General features: G+C 45.7%; 1 protein-coding gene across 50 annotated transcripts in view; it reads left to right on the top strand.

Moving 5' to 3' along the window:
* NFIX (nuclear factor I X) overlaps nt 1-20477 on the top strand; it is a 5476577-nt gene that overhangs the window by 4091625 nt on the left and 1364475 nt on the right. For 38 of the 50 annotated variants that reach the window (XM_078684524.1, XM_078684487.1, XM_078684527.1 and 35 more), the window contains one exon: nt 7640-7699. The exons of the other annotated variants lie outside the window; for them this stretch is intronic. In XM_078684524.1, coding sequence (XP_078540650.1) covers nt 7640-7699 — 60 coding nt within the window. The remainder of the gene's footprint in view (nt 1-7639; nt 7700-20477) is intronic. 50 annotated transcript variants of the gene reach the window in all.

The following is a 20477-nucleotide window of genomic DNA, read 5'->3' as shown; positions in this document are numbered from 1 at the left end:
ATCCATGCAATTTTACAGTAGGCTGGAAATATCCATAAAAGCCTGGATTACATGCAGTGACAATGAGGTAAAATGTCTGGGATGTTCTTTACTCATGCAGCGATAGAGAGAGATAGAACAATAGAAAAATGTGGGTATCTTTTTTAATCCATGTAGTAATAGAGTGTATTAGATAGATTGGAAACAGCTAAAATGTTCTTGATTTCATGTGGTGATAAGGAGGGCTAGTAATCTTTGAGGTATTCTTCATTTCATGTAGTAATAGAGCAAGATAAACTGAAAGACTTAATCGGAGTATTTTCTTAATTCCAAGTAGTGATACCTTGAGATAGAAGTACGATTTGATTGAACAGAATTGTCTGAATCTCAACTTCATCTGAATTTTCAGATGGAAACTTTGTTTTGAAGGTCACAGATTTTTCTGGAGACATATATTGTTCAGCTACTAAAGCTCTGGATTTGATGTATACTTAAATCATATGTCATTTTTGTTTGCACACTGTCTCATTGTTCCCTTCTGTAGTTTACTGTTCACTGCTTCATGATTCCGGCAGTAGAACTCTCCTTTCTTGGAAATAATTTTCATCTTGTTTGGTGAAGGACAAAGGCCTGTGATTGTTCCCGGCTTAATCTCACTGGAGGTTTGGGCCCTAGGGGTTCAATATATTCCAGTACAGTAGTATGTCTGTTTGCTGCACAGGTGAAAGGAAAAATGCCAATTTAGATTAAAGTCTCACTCTGTGGAAATACTTTCTCAAAACAATTTAGAATGTCTCTTTGTGGTTTGCCCTAAATTCGTATATTGGAGGACAATGGTCCTTGGGTTTTCAGACATAGTTAGCATTTTGCTAGGATTTAGCAACATCTTATCGCAGTAACTGTGTAACATTAACACCCCGAGCAGGGATCATCTGGTTACTCACCTTGCAGTTTGAATTTAAAGAATAACACAGCAGCATTGATATTGAATGACAAAAACTGAAATAGCAATCCACTTTGTCTTAAAGTGTTTTGTAATATAAATATATTTGCATAATTGTTTAAACAAGACACATTTTGGTCATGTAATTTTAAACTATTGCTAGAGTTAAGCCTGTTTACTACTACATCTGATGCTAGATTTTACAAAGTTCTGCATAGATGCCATGTGAAATAATTTAGCACCATAAATTGAAGATTATTTTCACAATATATTTTGTTTCACATCACCCACATCTTCTAGATCTATTTCCCAGCATGCAATATTGGTACTTAGAAAAGTTTAATATAGTTTTCAAGCATATTATTTTCCAATGAAAAAGTTTAGAGACACAGAATTGAGAAGTAAGAGGGCACATTTCAACTGAAGGTCTGGTTTAATGCAATTTTACCATGTAATGAGGGCATTTTAATGTTCACCTTCATAATTATGGAAGGATTTGTTACTGATTTGTAAAGAACATTATAAGTACTTTGACAACCTCAGTGCCTTATTATGTCATATTTTAATTTCAACATCTGTTTTTTGCTCTCTGAGAACATTTAATGTTTTTCAATAAATCTTGATAATTCAAGTTTAAAAAAATCACATTCTCACTTTTCTCGGGTAGGAAAGAGGGACTGAGCAATCTTAAAGTAGGCTATGACGGATCCAACTGGAAATAAATAGTGACTTGAACGTTCTTACTTTTTTACTTTGATTAAGATTTTTTTCCATTTAAACAGCTGAAATTAAATAAATTAGGTGAAGACAGGCTCATATTGCCGGGTAGTTTGCTCATACTATTTCAGAATTTTTTGGCCATATATTTGTTTGAATGTCTCCCTTTTTCTGACTGGAGAAGAATTGAGTTTGCAGTAGGAAATGTTTGTTTTAATATCGGGGACATCAACAGCCAAACAAAGGGCCACACACTGACCCGTCAGACCCGCCATCAGGCTCTGCTTGATTGCCCTATAGGCCAGTTCGACCCTGGATATGTAGGACATTGTAGAACTGTGCTACATACACCATGTTGTATTTGGCCTGGCAAATGTTCTGGGAAATGTTGATTTCTTATTACTTGGTGTTACTCTAGATAGCTTACAAACTACTGCAGATGATAAGAATATGATTTGAAAACAACAAACCCAGTTAGTGAGGACTGAAAAGGTAGAAATGGGACATTTTGGAGAAAAAAACATTGGTGAAAAAAGAATTGCTTGTAAATACAGTACCTCATGTGACTGCAATCAAGCTTTTAATTCTGTAGTATAGCGGCACCGTTTTTTTCAGAGTTAAAACAATAGATTTAAAATAATTAGTTTTTTATTAGAAGGTAATGCAATGTATTTCATACCTTTTTCAAAAAGCCATCTCTTAATTAATTATATAATGCTGGTATTAAAAGGCTGTGCCAACTATTAAAGGTGAAAGTCCACTTCTTAGAATCGCCATTTTGCAGCATTTGATCAATATTTCCTTTTTATTCTTTTTTCTGTATTATTTCTTTTTCTTCCTTTGAACATTGCAGTCTGTCTCTTTTCGTTATTGCTATGCAAGGTCATTACATTTTTCTTTCAATATCTCTTTCCTCTTATCTCTTTCTTTTGTCTCTCGGATGATTCCCACTTTCCATGTACACTACGTACATTTCTTTTCCGACCTTTAGGTGTACAGTGGACAACAATATTCACACAGACATTCCCTTTCAAGCGTTTTAGTTGTTTTTACGCATGTTCGGGAAGGGTTTGCGTCAATCCCTTTTGGCAAATTGTGCCACTGAGACTCTGTTTTTACACTTTTGTTTGAGAACAGCTGCTGACTGCAACCAGTCCCCTTTTATTCTTGGGGTTCTGTCTCTACCTCTTCTTTTCTCTCGAGTGGGCTCTCCGAGGTCAGCATTTATTTCAATCTATCTGAAGTCAAATGCTTTTTGTGTGTTCGCCTTTTGTTTCTTTGTTCATTATTATTTCATAAACTCAACCAATCTGAGGAAACTGGAGTAAGTAAATTGTGGAAACACGTTTCACACCGTTTTGGCAAAAAATCACTATTGGTGTCTTTGTTTCCTATTATTTTTTTCTGATTTCAAGTTCTTTCTCGCTGTATGGGCTTTGTACCTCTTGCAACCATGAGTGATGAAAGGGTGCTTTTTTTGCTCGCCGGGCCATTGTTTTATTTTTTTAATGAATTTAATTACAAAAAGTACAGTGGAGTGCCTTATAATTCATGCCAGTCGGTTTCTTCTGTTATTAGTGTTTTGTGGTTTGGCACGCACATAATTGCTCGATTGTGACATCACTGCCCAACAATAAACAGACTGAGCGGTTGCTGTTCCGAATCCTGCAGCTCTATTGTTCGGGCCATCTGCAATAGCGTTTTATTTTTATATATTTTTAATGTGTTTTCCTTGCGTCCTACGTTTCTTGCTTTATTTTTGGTGGGAATCCGCCAGTTCTCCCTGCAAACTGATGCTCAGCTGGAGCTGTGAAGTGTTTGTCTGTGATGCTCAAATTATGTCAGTTTATACTAGGAGGTGCGTGTTCTTTTTGTAAATGCTCATACTTAAAGTCGTACATCTGTCTATGAGGTTTGAGTGTTCGCTTACTCGCAGTACTGGTCAAATTGCAAGCATCACTCACACAAGGCCCCGCACACATAACAGTACTGCACCCTAGACATACACAGTACTGCACCCTAGACATACACAGATGGCCCAGGACAGGCAGCAACCAAATCAAGTATCCTAACGCTCAGATTCAGTTCTTGTACACACACCAGGTACATCTCACGCTACAATCTTCACTCACACAGAGAACAGGGATTTCATATGCTGCATTATGTATCCACCTGCAAAACACTTATAGAAAGGGAGGCTGCATACATGCTTCCCCCACACGAGCAGATCAGGTATAGCGTGTTGAGCAACAGTGCACACCCTCACTCATACAAATGATACAGATGTAACACAGTGGATGTTTCTCTCACATAACAGATACAACAAAACAGCATCGGCAGTGTAAGCTTCAGTAATTCAGGCTTAAAGAATCGTATCCGTAGGAAATATTAATTTCATCTTCGCTCCCACACCGCAGGAACAAAACAGGTTGCAGCATTTTAGACATTCCTCGCTTTTGCGTCTAACATACAACACACGCAAACAACATAAAAACACACGTGACAAGCAACCGTACACACTAAACTCTCGCATACTTTACAGGTGCACCACAGACAGCCGCAGTAAAAACTTCTCCCGCACAGAAAGGCGCATCACAACTTCACAAGCAGCATTTTCTCAAGTACTTCAGTGGCCCTTGTTTGACTAATTCCCGTCTTCGGCTATAGCTTCCTTCAAAGCTTTGGGTGCAAGTTAAAGCAGCCATAGTAGTAACGTTATACAGAGCCATGCAATGTGTGTGTGAACTCTGTTTTGTAATGTTTCCTATTATTTTCCCCTTTACAATTTGCCCCAATGTAGTTTAATGCTCCATTCGTAGCTGTATTTTTCAAAAGTTGGCTTGGTCTCTATACATAACCCTACTTGTGATGTAGTTTAGGGGGTACTAACAGAAGCTGTATCTGAACCTCTGAAAAGCTTTGGGGTTCAGGGCTAGCTCTCATTTATTTCCCAGAATGGCTGAGATTTATTTTATATGCTTTCAAAAATATATTTTCAGTCTGTAAATTGACTGTTCTCCAAACTCACAACACCGTTCATTTGAAAAACATATTGGCGTTCGCTGAACCTAATGAAAATTCACAGTTATGCTTCAGTAAATTCCAGTTTGTGTCCCAGAATGCTCTTAATTTGAGCCTCAATGTTACACACAATGAGAGCTCATTCGTCGTCTTTTTTGGAACTTAGGAAACACTGATGGTGTTTAAGTCAGAGGATTTGATCTCTCTGTCTGGCAGCAACAACCACAGAATGCCTCTTATTCGGTTCCCGAAGGACACATCTTATAGCCCCAAATAGTCCCAATTTAAGGCCCATAATGCCTTCATTAAAGCCTCAGAATTGTGGGTTACAAAAGGCTGCTAGTTTCAGTCACAGAATGTCCCCTTTCTTAGGGCCATTACAAATCTGTAATTTGCTCCAGACTGCCTCTTAGTTGAAGGTATATGTCAGAATTTACAAAAATATTGTTCCGCTGTGTGTATATTTTCTATTACTAACACCAATTTGGTGGCATGTTTGTAAACAATGTTTAAGAGGTATTTATCTCAGTCAATATTCTGATATTGATATTTTAGTACCACTCCCTAATTTGAACCCCTGGACATCAGATAATGATCTGAATGACTCATTTTAGTGCAAGATTACTGCTCATCTGTGTCCTAAACCACACCTTTCTTAAGTTTATATTTGCTTAAAAAATGCCCGTTTGAGCTCCAACATGTCCCACATTTGCGCTTCTGCGTAATGTACATTCTAATTTAAGTACTCAAAGTTCTTTTGTGCTGAAGGAAAAAGTCTGGTGACATTTGAGCAACACAACAATTTCACTCTGCTTCAGAATCTTTCATTTGAGCCTAAAATGTCTGTTCTGTTGGCTTCAAGCATTTTTCGTCGTGTCCTAAGTGCCTCCTATTACAACCCAAAACTGCATTTCATTTTAGCACTACACTGCTTCTCATTTAAGCCTTCCAATTACTCTAATTACAGCATTAGAATGTTTTATTTTAAGCCCAAGAATGTCTCTCACGTGAACCCTAGCCAGCCTCACATTTGAACCCAAGACTGTGTCTAATGGGAGCCATAAACTATCACTTATTTCAAGCCAACATGCCTTCCATTTTAGCCATAAAAATCCCTTTTGTTTGGAGCCTCACAGTACATCTGTTTGGGCATTTAATGTCTTCTGTTTGAGCTAAGGAATGCCTCCCACCAGAGCCTCCAAATGTCTCTTGTTTGAACCTTAGAATGTCCTGTTAGATCCATAGAGACCTTCCCTCTTAGCCACAAAATGCATACTCACATTTGAGTCACAGAATGCCTCTCATTCGAGCCCTACAATATCTCCATTAGAGCACTGGTGTAAATCATATTTAAATATGCAAATGTCTTTCATTTGAGCTCTAGAATGTTTATCTGAACTCCAGATTGTCTCCTAAATGAACTCTGGAATGTCTTTGATTTGAGCCTGAAAATACCTCTGGTTTGAACCCTAGAACGTCTTTTAGTTTAGCTCCAAGATACTTATCAGAGCCCCAGAATATCATGTCACTTATGTGAGCCCCACAATGCCCTATTTGAGCTATGGAAAGTTTCCAATTTGAGCACCTATTTGTTCTAGCGTGTTTCCCACGAGCCATCATATTCTTCCCAATTCCGATTTGGAAGGGTTGGACTACTGGCCTTATAATGTCTTTAGTTTTAGCCATAGAATCCCTCCTGTTTCAGCCCTAAAAACCTTTAGCTTCAGCAGTGAAATACCTTAAATTGAATATGTATTATCTCCAAATTTTGTCCTAGAATATTTCCCCCTTGCAGACCTAGAAGTTCTCCTATTTCAACTCATGAATGCCTCTCATTGGAGATCTAAACTGTCTCTAACGTCTTTCCTAGAATATCTAATTTCATCAAGTAAATATTTGGCTATTGAAAATTTGCCAAGTGAAACAGCTAAACAAGTAACTCAATTGTGTTTATGTGTCAGCCATTTTGTGGAAGTGCTACAGTAATGCAGTAGAATGCCCTATAGAGTTTTCCCTAGCTCCTTGGCAAGTAGTATGATGCTTCTCTGTCACTGGTTGCCCGTGTAATGTCAGCCAGATTGCTCTGATTTGTTAGTAAGCACGGCTCACTTGCATCATTTATTTAATCAAAAGAGGTTCTCTTGTTTTGAGTTTGAGACCCCAGTGAAATGCTTGGTAGTCCCTTGGTCCTTTCCACATTGGACACAGGAGTACCACCCTGTTTGACTGTCTAGAAGAGCACTGACCAGTAATGCATTTCTATCAACTGGTCATGCCAGCTGCTAATTGCTATGTTCAAGCACTTCTTTTAAAGAGAGCATCTTTGGGCAAGTGCTTTAGTGTCCTGCACCCAACTGTTAATGCTCAAAGTACGAAGTTTGAACAAATCCAACTTATGGGCTGTTTTATGACTGTCTGTAGTACTGATACAGACCAGCATATACCAAGCTCTTCAAAGGACCAACACTATTAAGGCTTTTTATCTGTTAGGTTGTTATTGTTCAGTCCTTCCCTCTAATCTTTGGCAGCAAAGTTATCCAATCATAATCGAGTGATGCATCCGATGTGTGAGGGAATTGTTACTTATAACTTCATCTGACTGGCCCTTTGGAAAGCATATTGCATGTTTTTTTGTTAGCAGTGAGATCATTAATGCTCTCTAACAAATGAAAAAACATTCTTACTGAATGTGTGAGAGATAATTGAGCCTTTTCCCTGTCAGAGCAGGACACTGCCCTTTCTAGGCACTTCAAAGCCAACCTCAGCCCATGGGCCGCGCTCCTGGTTTAATTAAATATGCAAAACACATCTTTATGTTTTCTTCATTGATCAAAATGTTCAAAGGAAATGTGAAAGGGAAACAACAGATGCCAATTTTTTAGAATTATGTATTTGTTGTGTCAGTTCTAGCTTGCGATAAGGTGGTACTTTTATCTACCTTCGGGAAGATCCTGAGCTTTGCTTCTCTTGCTTTTGCAGTACTTGATTTCACCTACATTTGACACGAGGCTGATCATTCACGAAGGAATGCTTGGACAGGTAAGGTCCTGTGAAGATTACAGGGGAGGTACATCCACTTCTAGTTCTCTATACCAAGGTGCCTGCTTACCTCAGAACAAATAGGGGTATGATCCGTGTGGTGTGCTGCTGCCTCTGTGCTCCCAAAGCCAGTTGGTGTTGTCTTACATTCTACAACCTAAGATTTTTGATGGACGAGTGCCCTTTTGCTGTTTAATAATACTTTTGATACACCACATACACCCCCCAATTGCAGTGAGTGTGTGAAGCCACTAACGCTGCTTGTCATTGTAGAATACCAAGATGGCTGCCTTCACAACATTTTTTGTGATGGGTGCAAATGTATCAGAGGGTAGACTGCAACATAACCTGTGCTGGGAGTTTGTGGTCCTCTAGTACTCTGATTGAAGGATGATGAGCCTTATTTCAAATCCAAGTACATGAATATTTTATTTCCCAGATTATCTCGTAAAAGTTCTTTATTAAAAAAAACAAAGAATGAAGGGAAGACCTAAGCTTGATAGAAATTGGCAGCATCAATCAATCAATCAATCAAAGCATTTGTATAGCGCGCTACTCACCCGGAGGGTCTCAAGGCGCTTGGGGAGGGGGGTCCGCTACTGCTCGAACAGCCAGGTCTTGAGCTGCTTCCTGAAGGCGAGGTGGTCCTGGGTCAGGCGGAGGTGGGTCGGGAGGGAGTTCCAGGTCTTGGCGGCGAGGTAGGAAAAGGACCTTCCCCCTGTGGTGACTCTTCAGATGCGGGGGACGGCGGGAGAGCGTGGCCGGTCGATCGGAGCTGGCGTTTGGGAGCGTAGAAATTGAGGCGGCTGTTGAGGTATCCTGGTCCTTGGTTGTGCAGGGCTTTGTGTGCGTGGGTGAGGAGACGGAAGGTGATTCTCTTGTTGACCGGGAGCCAGTGCAGGTCTCGCAGGTGTCCGGAGATGTGGTTGCGACGGGGGATGTCCAGGATGAGCCTTGCTGAGGCGTTCTGGATCCGCTGGAGTCTCTTCTGGAGTTTGGCGGTGGTTCCGGCGTAGAGGGCGTTGCCGTAGTCCAGTCGGCTGGTGACGAGGGCCTGGGTGACCGTCTTCCTGGTCTCGGTGGGGATCCACCGGAAGATCTTGCGTAGCATGCGTAGGATGTTGAAGCATGACGAGGAGACGGCGTTGACTTGTCTGGTCATGGAGAGGGATGAGTCCAGGATGAAGCCCAGGTTGCGTGCGTGGTCTGTTGGTTTGGGTGCGCTGCCCAGGGCGGGGGGCCACCAGGAGTCGTCCCAGGCGGAGGATGAGGATCCCAGGATGAGGACTTCCGTCTTGTCCGAGTTCAGTTTCAGGCGGCTGGTCTTCATCCATTCGGCTACCTCCTTCATCCCTTCGTGTAGGTTGGCTCTGGCGGTGGCGGGGTCGTTGGTTAGGGAGAGGATCAGCTGGGTGTCGTCGGCGTAGGAGATGATGTTGAGGTTGTGCTGTCGTGCAATGGCTGCGAGGGGACTCATGTAGACGTTGAAGAGGGTTGGGCTGAGCGAGGAGCCTTGAGGAACGCCACAGATGACTTCGGTGGCTTCTGATCTGAACGGTGGGAGGCGGACTCTCTGTGTCCTTCCGGCGAGGAAGGAGATGGTCCACTGCAGCGCCTTCTCCCGGATTCCGACGTTGCTGAGGCGCTGTACTAGGGTACGGTGGCAGACGGTGTCGAAGGCCGCGGAGAGGTCTAGGAGGATGAGGGCCGCTGTTTCTCCGTTGTCGAGCAGGGCTCGGATGTCATCGGTGGCTGCGATCAGGGCGGTCTCGGTGCTGTGGTTGGTCCTGAAGCCAGACTGCGAGTGGTCGAGGGATCCGTTCGTCTCGAGGAAGGCGGCCAGCTGCTTGTTGACGGTCTTCTTGATGACTTTTGCGGGGAACGGGAGCAGCGAGATGGGTCGGTAGTTCTTGAGGTCGGAGGGGTCGGCTGATGGCTTCTTTAGTAGGGCGCTGAGTTCGGCGTGCTTCCAGCTCTCCGGGAAGGTAGCGGTGTCGAAGGAGGTGTTGATGATGTCCCGCAGGTGGGGTTCGATGACAGCGTCGGCCTTGTTGAAGACGTGGTGAGGGCAGGGGTCTGTCGGAGATCCGGAGTGGATGGTGTTCATCGTGCGCATGGTGTCTTCGGTGCTGATCGGGGTCCAGGCGCGGAGGGTGGTGGTGGGGGGCGGTGGTTCGGTCGTGGCGAGCGTCGGTTGAGTGCTGAAGCTGTTGTGTATGTCCGTGATCTTGTCGTGGAAGTATGAGGCGAGGGAGTTGCAGAGGTCTTGCGAAGGGGTGATGTCGTTGTTTCCGGCGTTGGGGTTGGAGAGCTCTTTGACGATGTTGAAGAGTTCCTTGCTGTTGTGTGCATTGTTGTCCAGTCGTTCCTTGAATGCAGTTTTCTTGGTGGTGTGGATCAGTTGGTGGTGTTTTCGGGTGGCGAGCTTGAGGGTAGTCATGTTGTCCGATGTTGGTTCTCTGCGCCAGGCTTTCTCAAGGGCTCTGCAGTTCTTCTTCGAGTTCTTGAGTTCGTCGGTGAACCATGGGGCTTTTTTGCTGCCGGGTCTGTTAGGCGTGGTCCTCAGAGGGGCGAGGTCGTCTGCGCAGTCGCTGATCCACATCATGAGGTTGGTGGCCGCTTGGCTGGGGTTCGCTGCGCTGGTGGGTGGGTTCCTGCTCAGGGAAGTTGCGAGTTGATCGGCTGTGATCTTGTTCCAGCTTCTGCGTGCAACCTGTTGCTGGTGGTGGTGGATCGTGGTCCTTTTGAAGCTGAAGTGGACGCAGCTGTGGTCCGTCCAGTGGAGTCCGGTGGCGTGGCTGAAGGCGATGTCCTTGCTGGAGGAGAAGACGGGGTCGAGAGTGTGTCCGGCGTAGTGGGTGGGGGTGGTCACCAGTTGCTTGAGTCCGAGGTTGGCGAGGTTGTCCAGCAGGGTGGTGGTGTTGCGGTCGTTGTTGTTCTCCAGGTGGAAGTTGAGGTCCCCGAGGAGGATGTAGTCAGCGGAGAGGAGGGCGTGCGGGCTGACGAAGTCGGCGATGTCCTCGCTGAATTGTGTGCGTGGTCCCGGGGGTCTGTAGATGAGGGTGCCTCTGAGGGTGGTCCTGGGGTTGATGTGGATCTGGAAGTGCAGGTGCTCGGCAGGTGCGAGGGTGTCGTCGGTGTTGGTCGTGATGCGGATGGAGTTCCTGTGGATGATGGCAATGCCTCCTCCGGTCTGGTTGACGCGGTCCCTCCGGATGATCATGTAGCCGTCCGGGATGGCGATGGCGATATCGGGCGCTGAGGAGGCGTTCATCCAGGTTTCCGTGAGGAAGGCGACGTCTGGGGCTGTGGTGTCGAGCAGGTTCCAGAGCTCGACGGCGTGTCTGTGGACCGAGCGGGTATTGAGCAGGATGCAATTCAGGTGGCTGTTGCTGATGTTCGTCGAGGTCTTGGGCACTGCTGGAGTGGGGCAGGTCCGGATGCAGGCGAACTTGCAGGCGTTGCAGCAGAAGGGTCCGCGGGTGCGTCTTGGAGTGGCTCGGTAGCAGCCCGGGAGTCTGCCGGCGTTGAGTGCGTAGAGGTCGGTGGCGGCGTAGGTCCGGCGGGAGGGCTGGTGGCTACGGGGGCCAGGGGTCCTGGCACTGGGCGCGGTCCAGGCGCGGACGGGCGCAGACGGGCTTACCTTTGGCGCACCTTCGGCGCTCAATCGGTGCTCCCGCTGCGCGCGTCCGCTGCGCGGTCGCTCTGGGGGCGTCATAAGAAGGGTGCCGGTAGGGAGGGTCTGCGGGGAGGCGGGAGCGGGTTAGCCAATCGGCTGGCAGGGGGGCAGGGCCGCGGGCTGGCAGCGGCGGGAAAAAACGGGTGCGGGCGGCCCTGCGGCGGCTGGGGCGCTGGAGGAGGGAGCAGGCGGCGGCAGGTAGGCACAGGAGCAGGTAGGTGCTGGAGCGGGAGGCAGGAAGAGCGTGGGGGCGACCAGGCCGGTAGAGGCTCTGTGGTCGCTCCCTAGGTGGAGTTTGGGTCCCCTTAAGAAGGGTGCCGGTAGGGAGGGTGTGCGGGGAGGCGGGAGCGGGTTAGCCAATCGGCTGGCGGGGGTGCGGGGCCGCGGGCTGGCAGCGGCGGGAAAAAACGGGTGCGGGCGGCCCTGCGGCAGCTGGGGCGCTGGAGGAGGGAGGAGGGAGCAGGCGGCGGCGGCGGCGGCAGGTAGGCGCAGGAGCAGGTAGGTGCTGGAGCGGGAGGCAGGAAGAGCGTGGGGGCGACCAGGCCGGTAGAGGCTGCATATGCCAGTGAACACTTACCATGCCTTTACTCTTATTATGAACCTAGATATTGCTGTGCTTCCAGTGTTACCATACCTTTTCCTTTGCTCGATTTCCGTAGTGCTCAGCCAGGGTGAGTGATGAAGTGCTTGGTGATGAATGGAATGCTGAATGGTTAGTGATGTCATAGAATGCATGAGTGCCTGGTGATGTGCTGAGTGTTAGTTGGCACCTGTAGGTTGAGCAGCAGGGAGGCTGCTCCTTGTGGGACTAGCTATTATCATCTACCTTCTTACCTACTTACCGGGAACTTATCTTGTAACTGAGTTATAATAAACTCATCTTCGACAAACCTGCTCTACGACTACATGGACTTTATTTACCCATTACAACAGGCATCTTGAACTGTTCTTCTGTTTATCACACTTTTTCTAAAAAACAGTCTATTCAACTTCTAAAGTTCCACTCCTGGCTTTGTCTCTTGACGCAACATGCTGCTGCAATATGTGTACATTTCTATTTTGTATTCATTTATTATTCATTTATTTTGTATTCAGATAGCCCTGCTGTAGCTCCTCATCACCATATCATTCACGCTTGACATATTTGTGTCTGGGCTTCTCTCTCTCCATATGATTTCTGATGCAGTACTGCACTAGCATTCTTCTAGGCAGTGTCTAATCTGAGTTTATGGTTCAGGAGATGTGGCCATTCTATAATGGCTTCATTCAGTTATTAACACAATACCGCTTCAATGTTTATTTTTACAGCTGACAAATCTTCCTTTACCCTTATTCTAAACATTAAAAGTAGCCATCTAGTGAATGACGTGACCATACATCTCAAAACCATGGCTGACATCATCAAATAAAGCAACATTGTAGAAGGCTTATTGTTGGGGATTTTTATGGATGCAGGACTGGCTAAAGAGAACTGTTGTTATCTACCATTGTTGGCCCTCTTAACAATCCTCAGACCACTGTGAAATTTTCCAAAATTATCCTAATCATTTCACTCCTTTTTTGGGGGTTTTAAATTTTGGTAGGACTTAATATATTCTACAAACAACCACACCCCTTCCTCTTCTATGTCACTGATAAATGCATTTGGATGATGGACCTTGTGGCTGTACGTTTGGGTACACACCTTCTGTTCAGAAAGGACCAGATTGGTATCTTGTTTTTACTCCAAATCGTACTGGAGCTAGCAGTTGCAAAGGCAATACAGGATTTTGTTCCTAGTGATCCGATACTCTATGCAAAGCTATTTTGATGAAGGGTGTGGTTGTGTTTTTCTTGATGCTCCCAGGATCTAAGAGCTTGAAATAGCACATGCTAATGGTTGTGGGCCACCTAATTGTCTAATGGTTAGGAAGAAAACAGTCACAAATACTCTCTTTATTGACAGGCCAGATAAAATGAATTTCTAATGCGCTCCTTTTGAGACAGAAATGTGTCTTGCATAGCTCTTGAGAGTGCGCCACTGCTCGGTGTTATACCACTAGAAAAGTCACTCTTTACCACCAGATATTTGATTTTTTGTCTCAGTCAACACAACAATCATGGTTGTTTACTGAGGGCCTCTATGTAAGGACATAAGATCCCACAATATGACTCGGATTTCAGGAGAGGTATGCAGACTGAACTTCTTTGAAAATGTCTTCTCACTGAGCTTAAAGGCACTAGCAGTTTTAACAGCAAATTGCATAGTAAGCGGTTTTGGCACTTTGTGCCTATCACTTCCAAAGGAGATAAGCCTACTCACCTCTTCTGGAAAAGATCTGTTCAGTCCCACGCAGATGGGTCCATTGCACCGTGTGTGAGGGTCATGGCTGGAGAGTGCACGTTTGCACTGCATGCAAGATGTGTATTGTGCTTATCTGGATGGGAACAGGAGTCTGTCTTAGAACTCCAGTACTTGAATAAAGCACAAGATGGAGGCAGCCTGCTTATGTTCTTTTCTAGGTTGAATGAATATTTGGAACACACCTGTCTCGACTTTGAAGGGAAGTGAGGGGTGATTCACCTTTGATGTGCAAAGGATGCAGCCCCTGCCCCCCTGCTGACCCTCAGTGTCACGGCTGATATGTATGTGTAAATGAAATTGAGAATGCCCCCCCCCCCTCCTGTGTACCTTGTTTTCCACCTTCTGCTAAGGCATATGCAACTCCACCCCTCTCCCCTCTCATTAGACAAGGTAAACACTTAGGATAGAGCATCCTTTGTGAAACTGTCCCAGCCCCATAAACCAGAGACAACCCAGAACAGAGAGGGGCTTTGGAAATCCCATCTGCCACCTAAGGATACATCCTGGGCAGAAACCCCAAGTTAGTGTTGCAAAGATTTCTCACTGATATTGTCCAGATTCAACCCAGCAGTGTGAAGTAGAAGATTTTTGAGTTCCAAAGATAGTGTATTTGGCAGCCAGCTGACCTGCCAGGTTTGATACAAACCCCTGTTGTTGAAGAAATTCCCAGCAAGAACAGCTGAAGACTGCCTGGAGAAGGAGGAGCTACGTTCCAAATACAGGAGTTTACTGGACTGCATCCTCCAAGCGAGGTCTTGTCTTTACTTTTAAGGATCTTGGGCCCTGACCCTGCCGTAAGTGCTGACCTGCCTTGAGAGACTAATTTGCAGTAAGTAGGGTGACGGAAGTGTCCCCAGCAGTTGGATGCTATCTAGAAGAGTAAACTACTATTGTGGTAGAAGGGCAAATAACTACTTCCGATGTGAGGCGTTGTGGGGGGTGGTCAGACATACAAGGAGCTGTTGTGAGCTATCTCCAACCTTGAGCTTTCAGGGTATGCCCTTGGCTGCTCCCAAAAGGGCTTTGAGCTTACTCGGTCCTCCCTGTTGCAGTTGAAGTGATTGGTGAGGTTCTAAGTTTTCAGATCTTTCAAACTCTTCTAAAACTGCCCAGCAGTCAGGGCACGAGTAGGGGGTACACGCGGGTGGACACTGTCCACCCTGCCAAGAAGTTGGGCCCCACTAAATAATGTGCTGAATTCGTCCCAGTGTAATTTTCAAACACCGGGACACTTTAAGCAGCGCCTGCACGTTGTCTGATTTACATCTGCAACAACGTGCAGGTTTGGAAGGGGATTTCTCATTTTTGACTCCTGCTGGGCCCATAACAAAGGCCGAATTTGAGGGGTCATCAGGCCTCCATTTGTTTGAGTCTCCTGGCTGGGAGCAGTCAGGAGCCTCACACCTAGAAGCAAATACAGCAGAGGGGAACCAACAGTTAGCACTTCACACATACTTAAGAGAGGCAGCTTTTCACTTTGGTCAGGCTATGTTTACTAGATCTGCATGCACTGTAAGAATGTCAGATGTGTTGCTCTCTCCCAATATTTACACAAAATAAATGTAATTTATATAGCGCTTACTACCCCTGAGGCGTTGAAATAATTTAAGTACCACCATTTTTTCTTGTATAGCGCTACTCATCCCAAAGCAGAGTGTCAGTGCGCTTTACATCACACGTACAGATTAAAGTTGTGTCTTGTAATGCCACTTCCTATGATGTCAATTCCTGTGATGCCACATGTAATGTAATGCGCTGTGATGTCATGTGCAATGATGACACGCGTAGTGATGTTACTTGCATACTGCCTAACTAGGTTAGGTCCCTGTAGGAGAATAGGGTCTGCTTCCTATGGTTACCCCCACTTTTTGCTGTGTTTCACTGGTTTTCGACTTTAGTTTGGCTGTGGCCCTGCTAATCAGGACCACAGCATAGCTGTTCTCTCTCTAAATTGATCACATATACTTTAGGTACATACCAGATTGGTTACTGAGTTACCTTGTGAGCCCCTAGTATATGGTACCTTAGGTACTAAGGGCATAGGTACCCCAGAGGCCAACCAGGGGCTGAAGCATGTATTATGCCACCCCTGGGAAGCCTTCCAAAATGGCACCACAGGTCTGCACTTGCAGCCTGGGTAAGGTGGTGTAAGCACCCCTTACAGAGTTGTAGTATACCTATAACCACATATATAGATGTAGTGACCAAGGCGGCTGGGTCCGTCGAAACGCGTCTACGGTATGGAATAAAGAATAATCCTTGATACTTACCTCACGGTGTCGGTGCCTACCTTGTATGTTGTGGAGAAGGAGTGAAAAAAAAAAAAAATATATATATATATATATATAGACACATATTAACCTATAAGTCGCTCCTATGGCAGGCCTTGACAATCCTGAAGGCAGGGTGCTTGGTTTTGTGTGAGAGGGTGCCCTAGCATGAGCTGAGCCCCTTTGCAGCTTTCGGAAATCCTTCCTTATAGCTGTTCTATGATATAGCCATACCATATACTCTTAAGTGCATTATAATCCTCGCGGTTAATGCTAACTTTGGTTTGGCTTTATCAAAACATGTCGTGTTTGATGGCAAACACTTTGGAAAACTACCCCCCCGCCGGGGGCAGTATTTCACCCTTCTAGAGGAAGAAGACATGTACACACTGGTATACCCCGTTAAAGTTTTACAGAGCCTCAGCATCACAAAATGGATGCTGCTGCCACAGACCCAAGTCTGACCTCCTGCTGCTGGACGAAACTCCAGCATGGGAGGCCTTGACAATAGGTTTCCTGTTCTGGGAGGTGCCAGCACCTCCCAAGACAGGCTTTAGTGTATTGGGGCATGGTGGGTTGCATTCAATGAATGCTTTTGATACACTGCTTGGGGCACACAAGGTGCTCCATGCATTTTCCAGTTCAAACCGGTTGCTGGGGCACTCTTCCCCACCTCTGGCGTGAAACTGGACAAAGGGGAAGGGGTGTAACCACCCCCTCCCAGGTCCTCCCATAGGTGAGACCCTAGAGTTAGTCCATCCCCTAAACTTGGTGTAAGTATAGGAACCCAGTCCCTAGGACTTTAGATTACCCTGGATGAAACTCTGAAGACGAAATCCTGGACCTTCGACATTACATAGCGACTGAAAGACGGAAGAAATTTCCCTTGGGGTCAAGGAGTGCCCTCCCTGTTCAAACAGGCACCTAAGAGCATCTTGCCGGTCTGCATTTTTGAGGCTCCCGCCGGATCCTGAAGAATCTGCGACACAGGACACGGTCTTCCAGACATCTCTGAGGCCGACACGATATCCCAGCAAAGCTGAGAACCGCAGCTGTCACGAGACACGTGGGACGAGAACTCCTGGACATCCTGCAATTTTGCAACTGTACCTACTTCCCGAAGTTGTGCATTGGGCTATTTGTTGTCCTTGCCCTGAGCCCCTTTTGCACCGAAGCTGAGAGGCCTGCACTCCACGAGTGTTCCGTGAGTCCCCTTTCTTCAACCGCAGCTCGAGGCTCCTTCGCGATCCCTAGTCCGTTGGCTAGTGGGTCCCCACGAAGGACAATCCTTTGTTTCTTGGGCTTTCCTAGTTGCTCCAGACATGCCCTGACTCCCCTCCAAAGGGTGAGTGCCTCAGACTTGGCTGGTCTGCACCAAAGCCAATCTTGTCTTCTTGCTTGGGTTGCTGTTGCCACAGCTTCTTGGGTCCAATCCGGATACCGACGCTGCAGCACTCGACATCCTTCGTGGGACAGCTCGAATCAAGCTCCTGGTCGTTGTCGACGCATCCTGGACCTCATGGCTGAAGAGTCAAGCTTCACCTACTTCACTTGAAAGCACCCGACATCAGCTGGCATCTTCCTGTCGCTATCTTGGTCACTGGCTAGTGACCCAGACTCTGTCCCCTCTGCTTTCAGGTTCTTCAGATCTCCGATCCACCCTTGGATCCACCCGGATCCTTTTCCTCTGTTCGCCTGCAGTACTTCTTCGCAACTCTCCATTGGAATCGACAACGAAACCCGACACCAAAAGACACCTATGCACCCGGCTTCCCTGGGTGAGGTAACACGAGTACTCCGGTGGGTCTTGACTCTCGAAGTGTCTAAGTCTAAAGGGGTTCCATCGTAGTTCACTCCGAAGTGTCCTTAATCTCTAAAATTGTAGCTTGCTTTTCCTCCATAGAAGTCAATGGTGATTCGCGGCTGTGTTTAGACACTGCACGATTCCCCGTGGGTCTCCTGTGTCCCTACCTTGGGTGGTTCCTGGTTGCCCCATTAGTTCTACAGGCCCTAGGCCTTACTTCTATCCCTCGCGTAGTTCTTATACCACTATTTTAGTATATGGTTTGTGAGGCCCCTAGGGCATAACATATAATGTGCTATTTACTGTGTGCTATTTAAAGTTATTGTATTGTACTTTGGCCTCTAGCCTCATAAAGAGACTAGAGGGGTTGTGTTTAGAATAAATACATATATATTTGATATATACCTTGTGTGGTGTACTTTCATTTGATCATTCAAGAGATTATAGACTGGTAAAACAAGCTGCTTTACATTCCTTCAAAACTTAGCCTGAAGGCTGCTCTCCACAGTTACCACCAGGATAGCTTTCTATAAAGGTTGTCTTAAACCTACCATCAATAAGGGTCGTTTGGACTGGTGCAAGGTGCCCACTAGAATAGTGGACATCATATGCCAGGCCAACTTCTCACAGTCCCATGGCCCCCCACACCCCCTCGCTTCTTTTTTTTAGGACTTGTGCCCTGCCAACCGTTATGGTGATATTTGGATGTAAATCCTTGCTTCTTGGGAGCCTTTGTGTGCCTGCTTGTGACCAGTGTTTCAAGAAAGATTTTATCTTCTTACATGCCCGGTGTGCACATAAACCGACAAAATTGGTAGGCTTTGAATGATTGTGAAACCCCATTTAATAAACCCCTTTATTAAATGCAAAAGACAGAATTTTTTTGCTTATGAAAAACCCTATGTCTAAATATGTGTACTGGGTTGGGTTACTGTGAAAATGTGTTATTAAAGCGAATAGGCAGTGGCTTATTGATTGTAAAATCCCAAGATCACAGATAATAGGCTGGAGTTATTTATTTTGAAAAGCCTTTTTTACTTTGTGTGTGATTTCTCTATGTTTATTTCATGGGTAGTTACCTGTGTGTACAATAAAGTTTTATTTATTTTTTAAAAGTAAAGACACTGACTGGCTGGGCTAAATGTGTTATAAAGTGTTACTGTCTCTGCTGACCCCACAGCCTCTCTCCCTCAGTAAGCCCGGACATCTCTGCCTCATTATCCTGAGGGTCAAGTGATAAAGGGATACTTGGTGCTGCTCAGTTTTCCATCAAGTGTTACGGTGGCTACAGGGCACCAGCGTTTTAAAAAAAACGTCAATTGAAACAGTTCAAGTCCAGTAACCCCTGACTGCCCTGGGGCTCCGAAACAGTTCTCAGTACAAATTCTACTGGAGCTCAGACGCTACCCAGCTCCAGTGACGAGTACTGGCTTTCTCTTGAGTCTAGACAGTCCTTTGAAGAGTAGCAAGCTGATTACGTGCATAAGTGCTCCAAGTGCCTTCCATGTGTCGAAAATCGCAAGCTGCCCTGTGCCTTCCAAACTGGGTACACATTATTTTCCTCACCTGCCGTACATGCCTAATTTAAGGGCTTCGGATTGGGGGCCTTCCCCTGTGAAGAAAAAGAGTTTCGAGCCCGGCCGCCAGTCCTCCTCAGGCGAGCTACGTGCATAAATGTTAGGCTGTGGCGCTGTCGCGAAAATAGGACCTGCTCACTGGGGGTTGGCTAAACTGATTGCAACAACACCTGCGCCATTGCCCCCGAATTACCCACTCCTTTCCACTGCTGGGGGTTAATCGTCTAGGATTGGCTGGGCCACTCGAGAAATGTTCATGCCTCTTTGAGATTAGGAAGACTAGAGTTCGAATTCCGGCAGTGCAACTTTGCATCTCATCCGTGGAAGAAAAGGAAGGGCATTATAGTGGGTAATAGTACAACCTCTATTTACAACTCTGAAAAAACACGTTGTACACAAACAGAGGTTGTTGTTCAGGAGAAGCTACTAGGATTGTGGCATGAAATGCTCTGATGATTAAATATTATTATATCCATATTTACGCAGAACGAGTGAAACATGGTTTTGCTGAGATGATCACAGAGGGATAGACTGCAGTTGTGGAGAAATGTTCAAGAAGGGACAAGCTGCCGATTTAGAAAGATGTTCTTATCGAAGAATGTTCTTTTGCCAAGGGTCAGGCAGTGACATTGAAAAGAGGTCTTTCAAACATAATGTTCTTATACGCTATTGCTGCTCTGGGGAATAAGACATTGGAGAGTTGTCTGTAGCAGACTGTTTTTATAGCAGTAATTCTCATAAATTGAATCTACAGTATCAATAGAAAAACATTAGATTGAATTGCAAATTCTCACCCACTGCTGTCACATCTGAGCGCAGGCTGGGGCCTATCTAAATTCCATTCGTTTCTCTTCTGTCTATGCTCCCCCTCCCCGTTTGTTTTTTTTTTTTTGTTACTCAGCTTAAAAAAAAACATTTTTGCCCAACTGCTGCCTCTCTGCACAGCTTTTTGCTCAATCCCCAAAGGATGCGAGTTGGAAGGCATACTGCCCTTGGAAAAGAGACAGTTCCTCCGTTGTGTGGAGACACTTTCAATATTTTTTAAGCGTAACGGATCAGGGAACTGTAACCTAGTGCGCCCATCTGTAATTTTGGGACAGAAAC

The sequence above is a fragment of the Lissotriton helveticus genome, chromosome 1_1, assembly GCF_964261635.1.
Source record: "Lissotriton helveticus chromosome 1_1, aLisHel1.1, whole genome shotgun sequence".
Classification (NCBI taxonomy): domain Eukaryota; kingdom Metazoa; phylum Chordata; class Amphibia; order Caudata; family Salamandridae; genus Lissotriton; species Lissotriton helveticus.
Note: the sequence above shows the minus strand (reverse complement) of the source record. Positions and strands in the feature narration are given on the sequence as shown.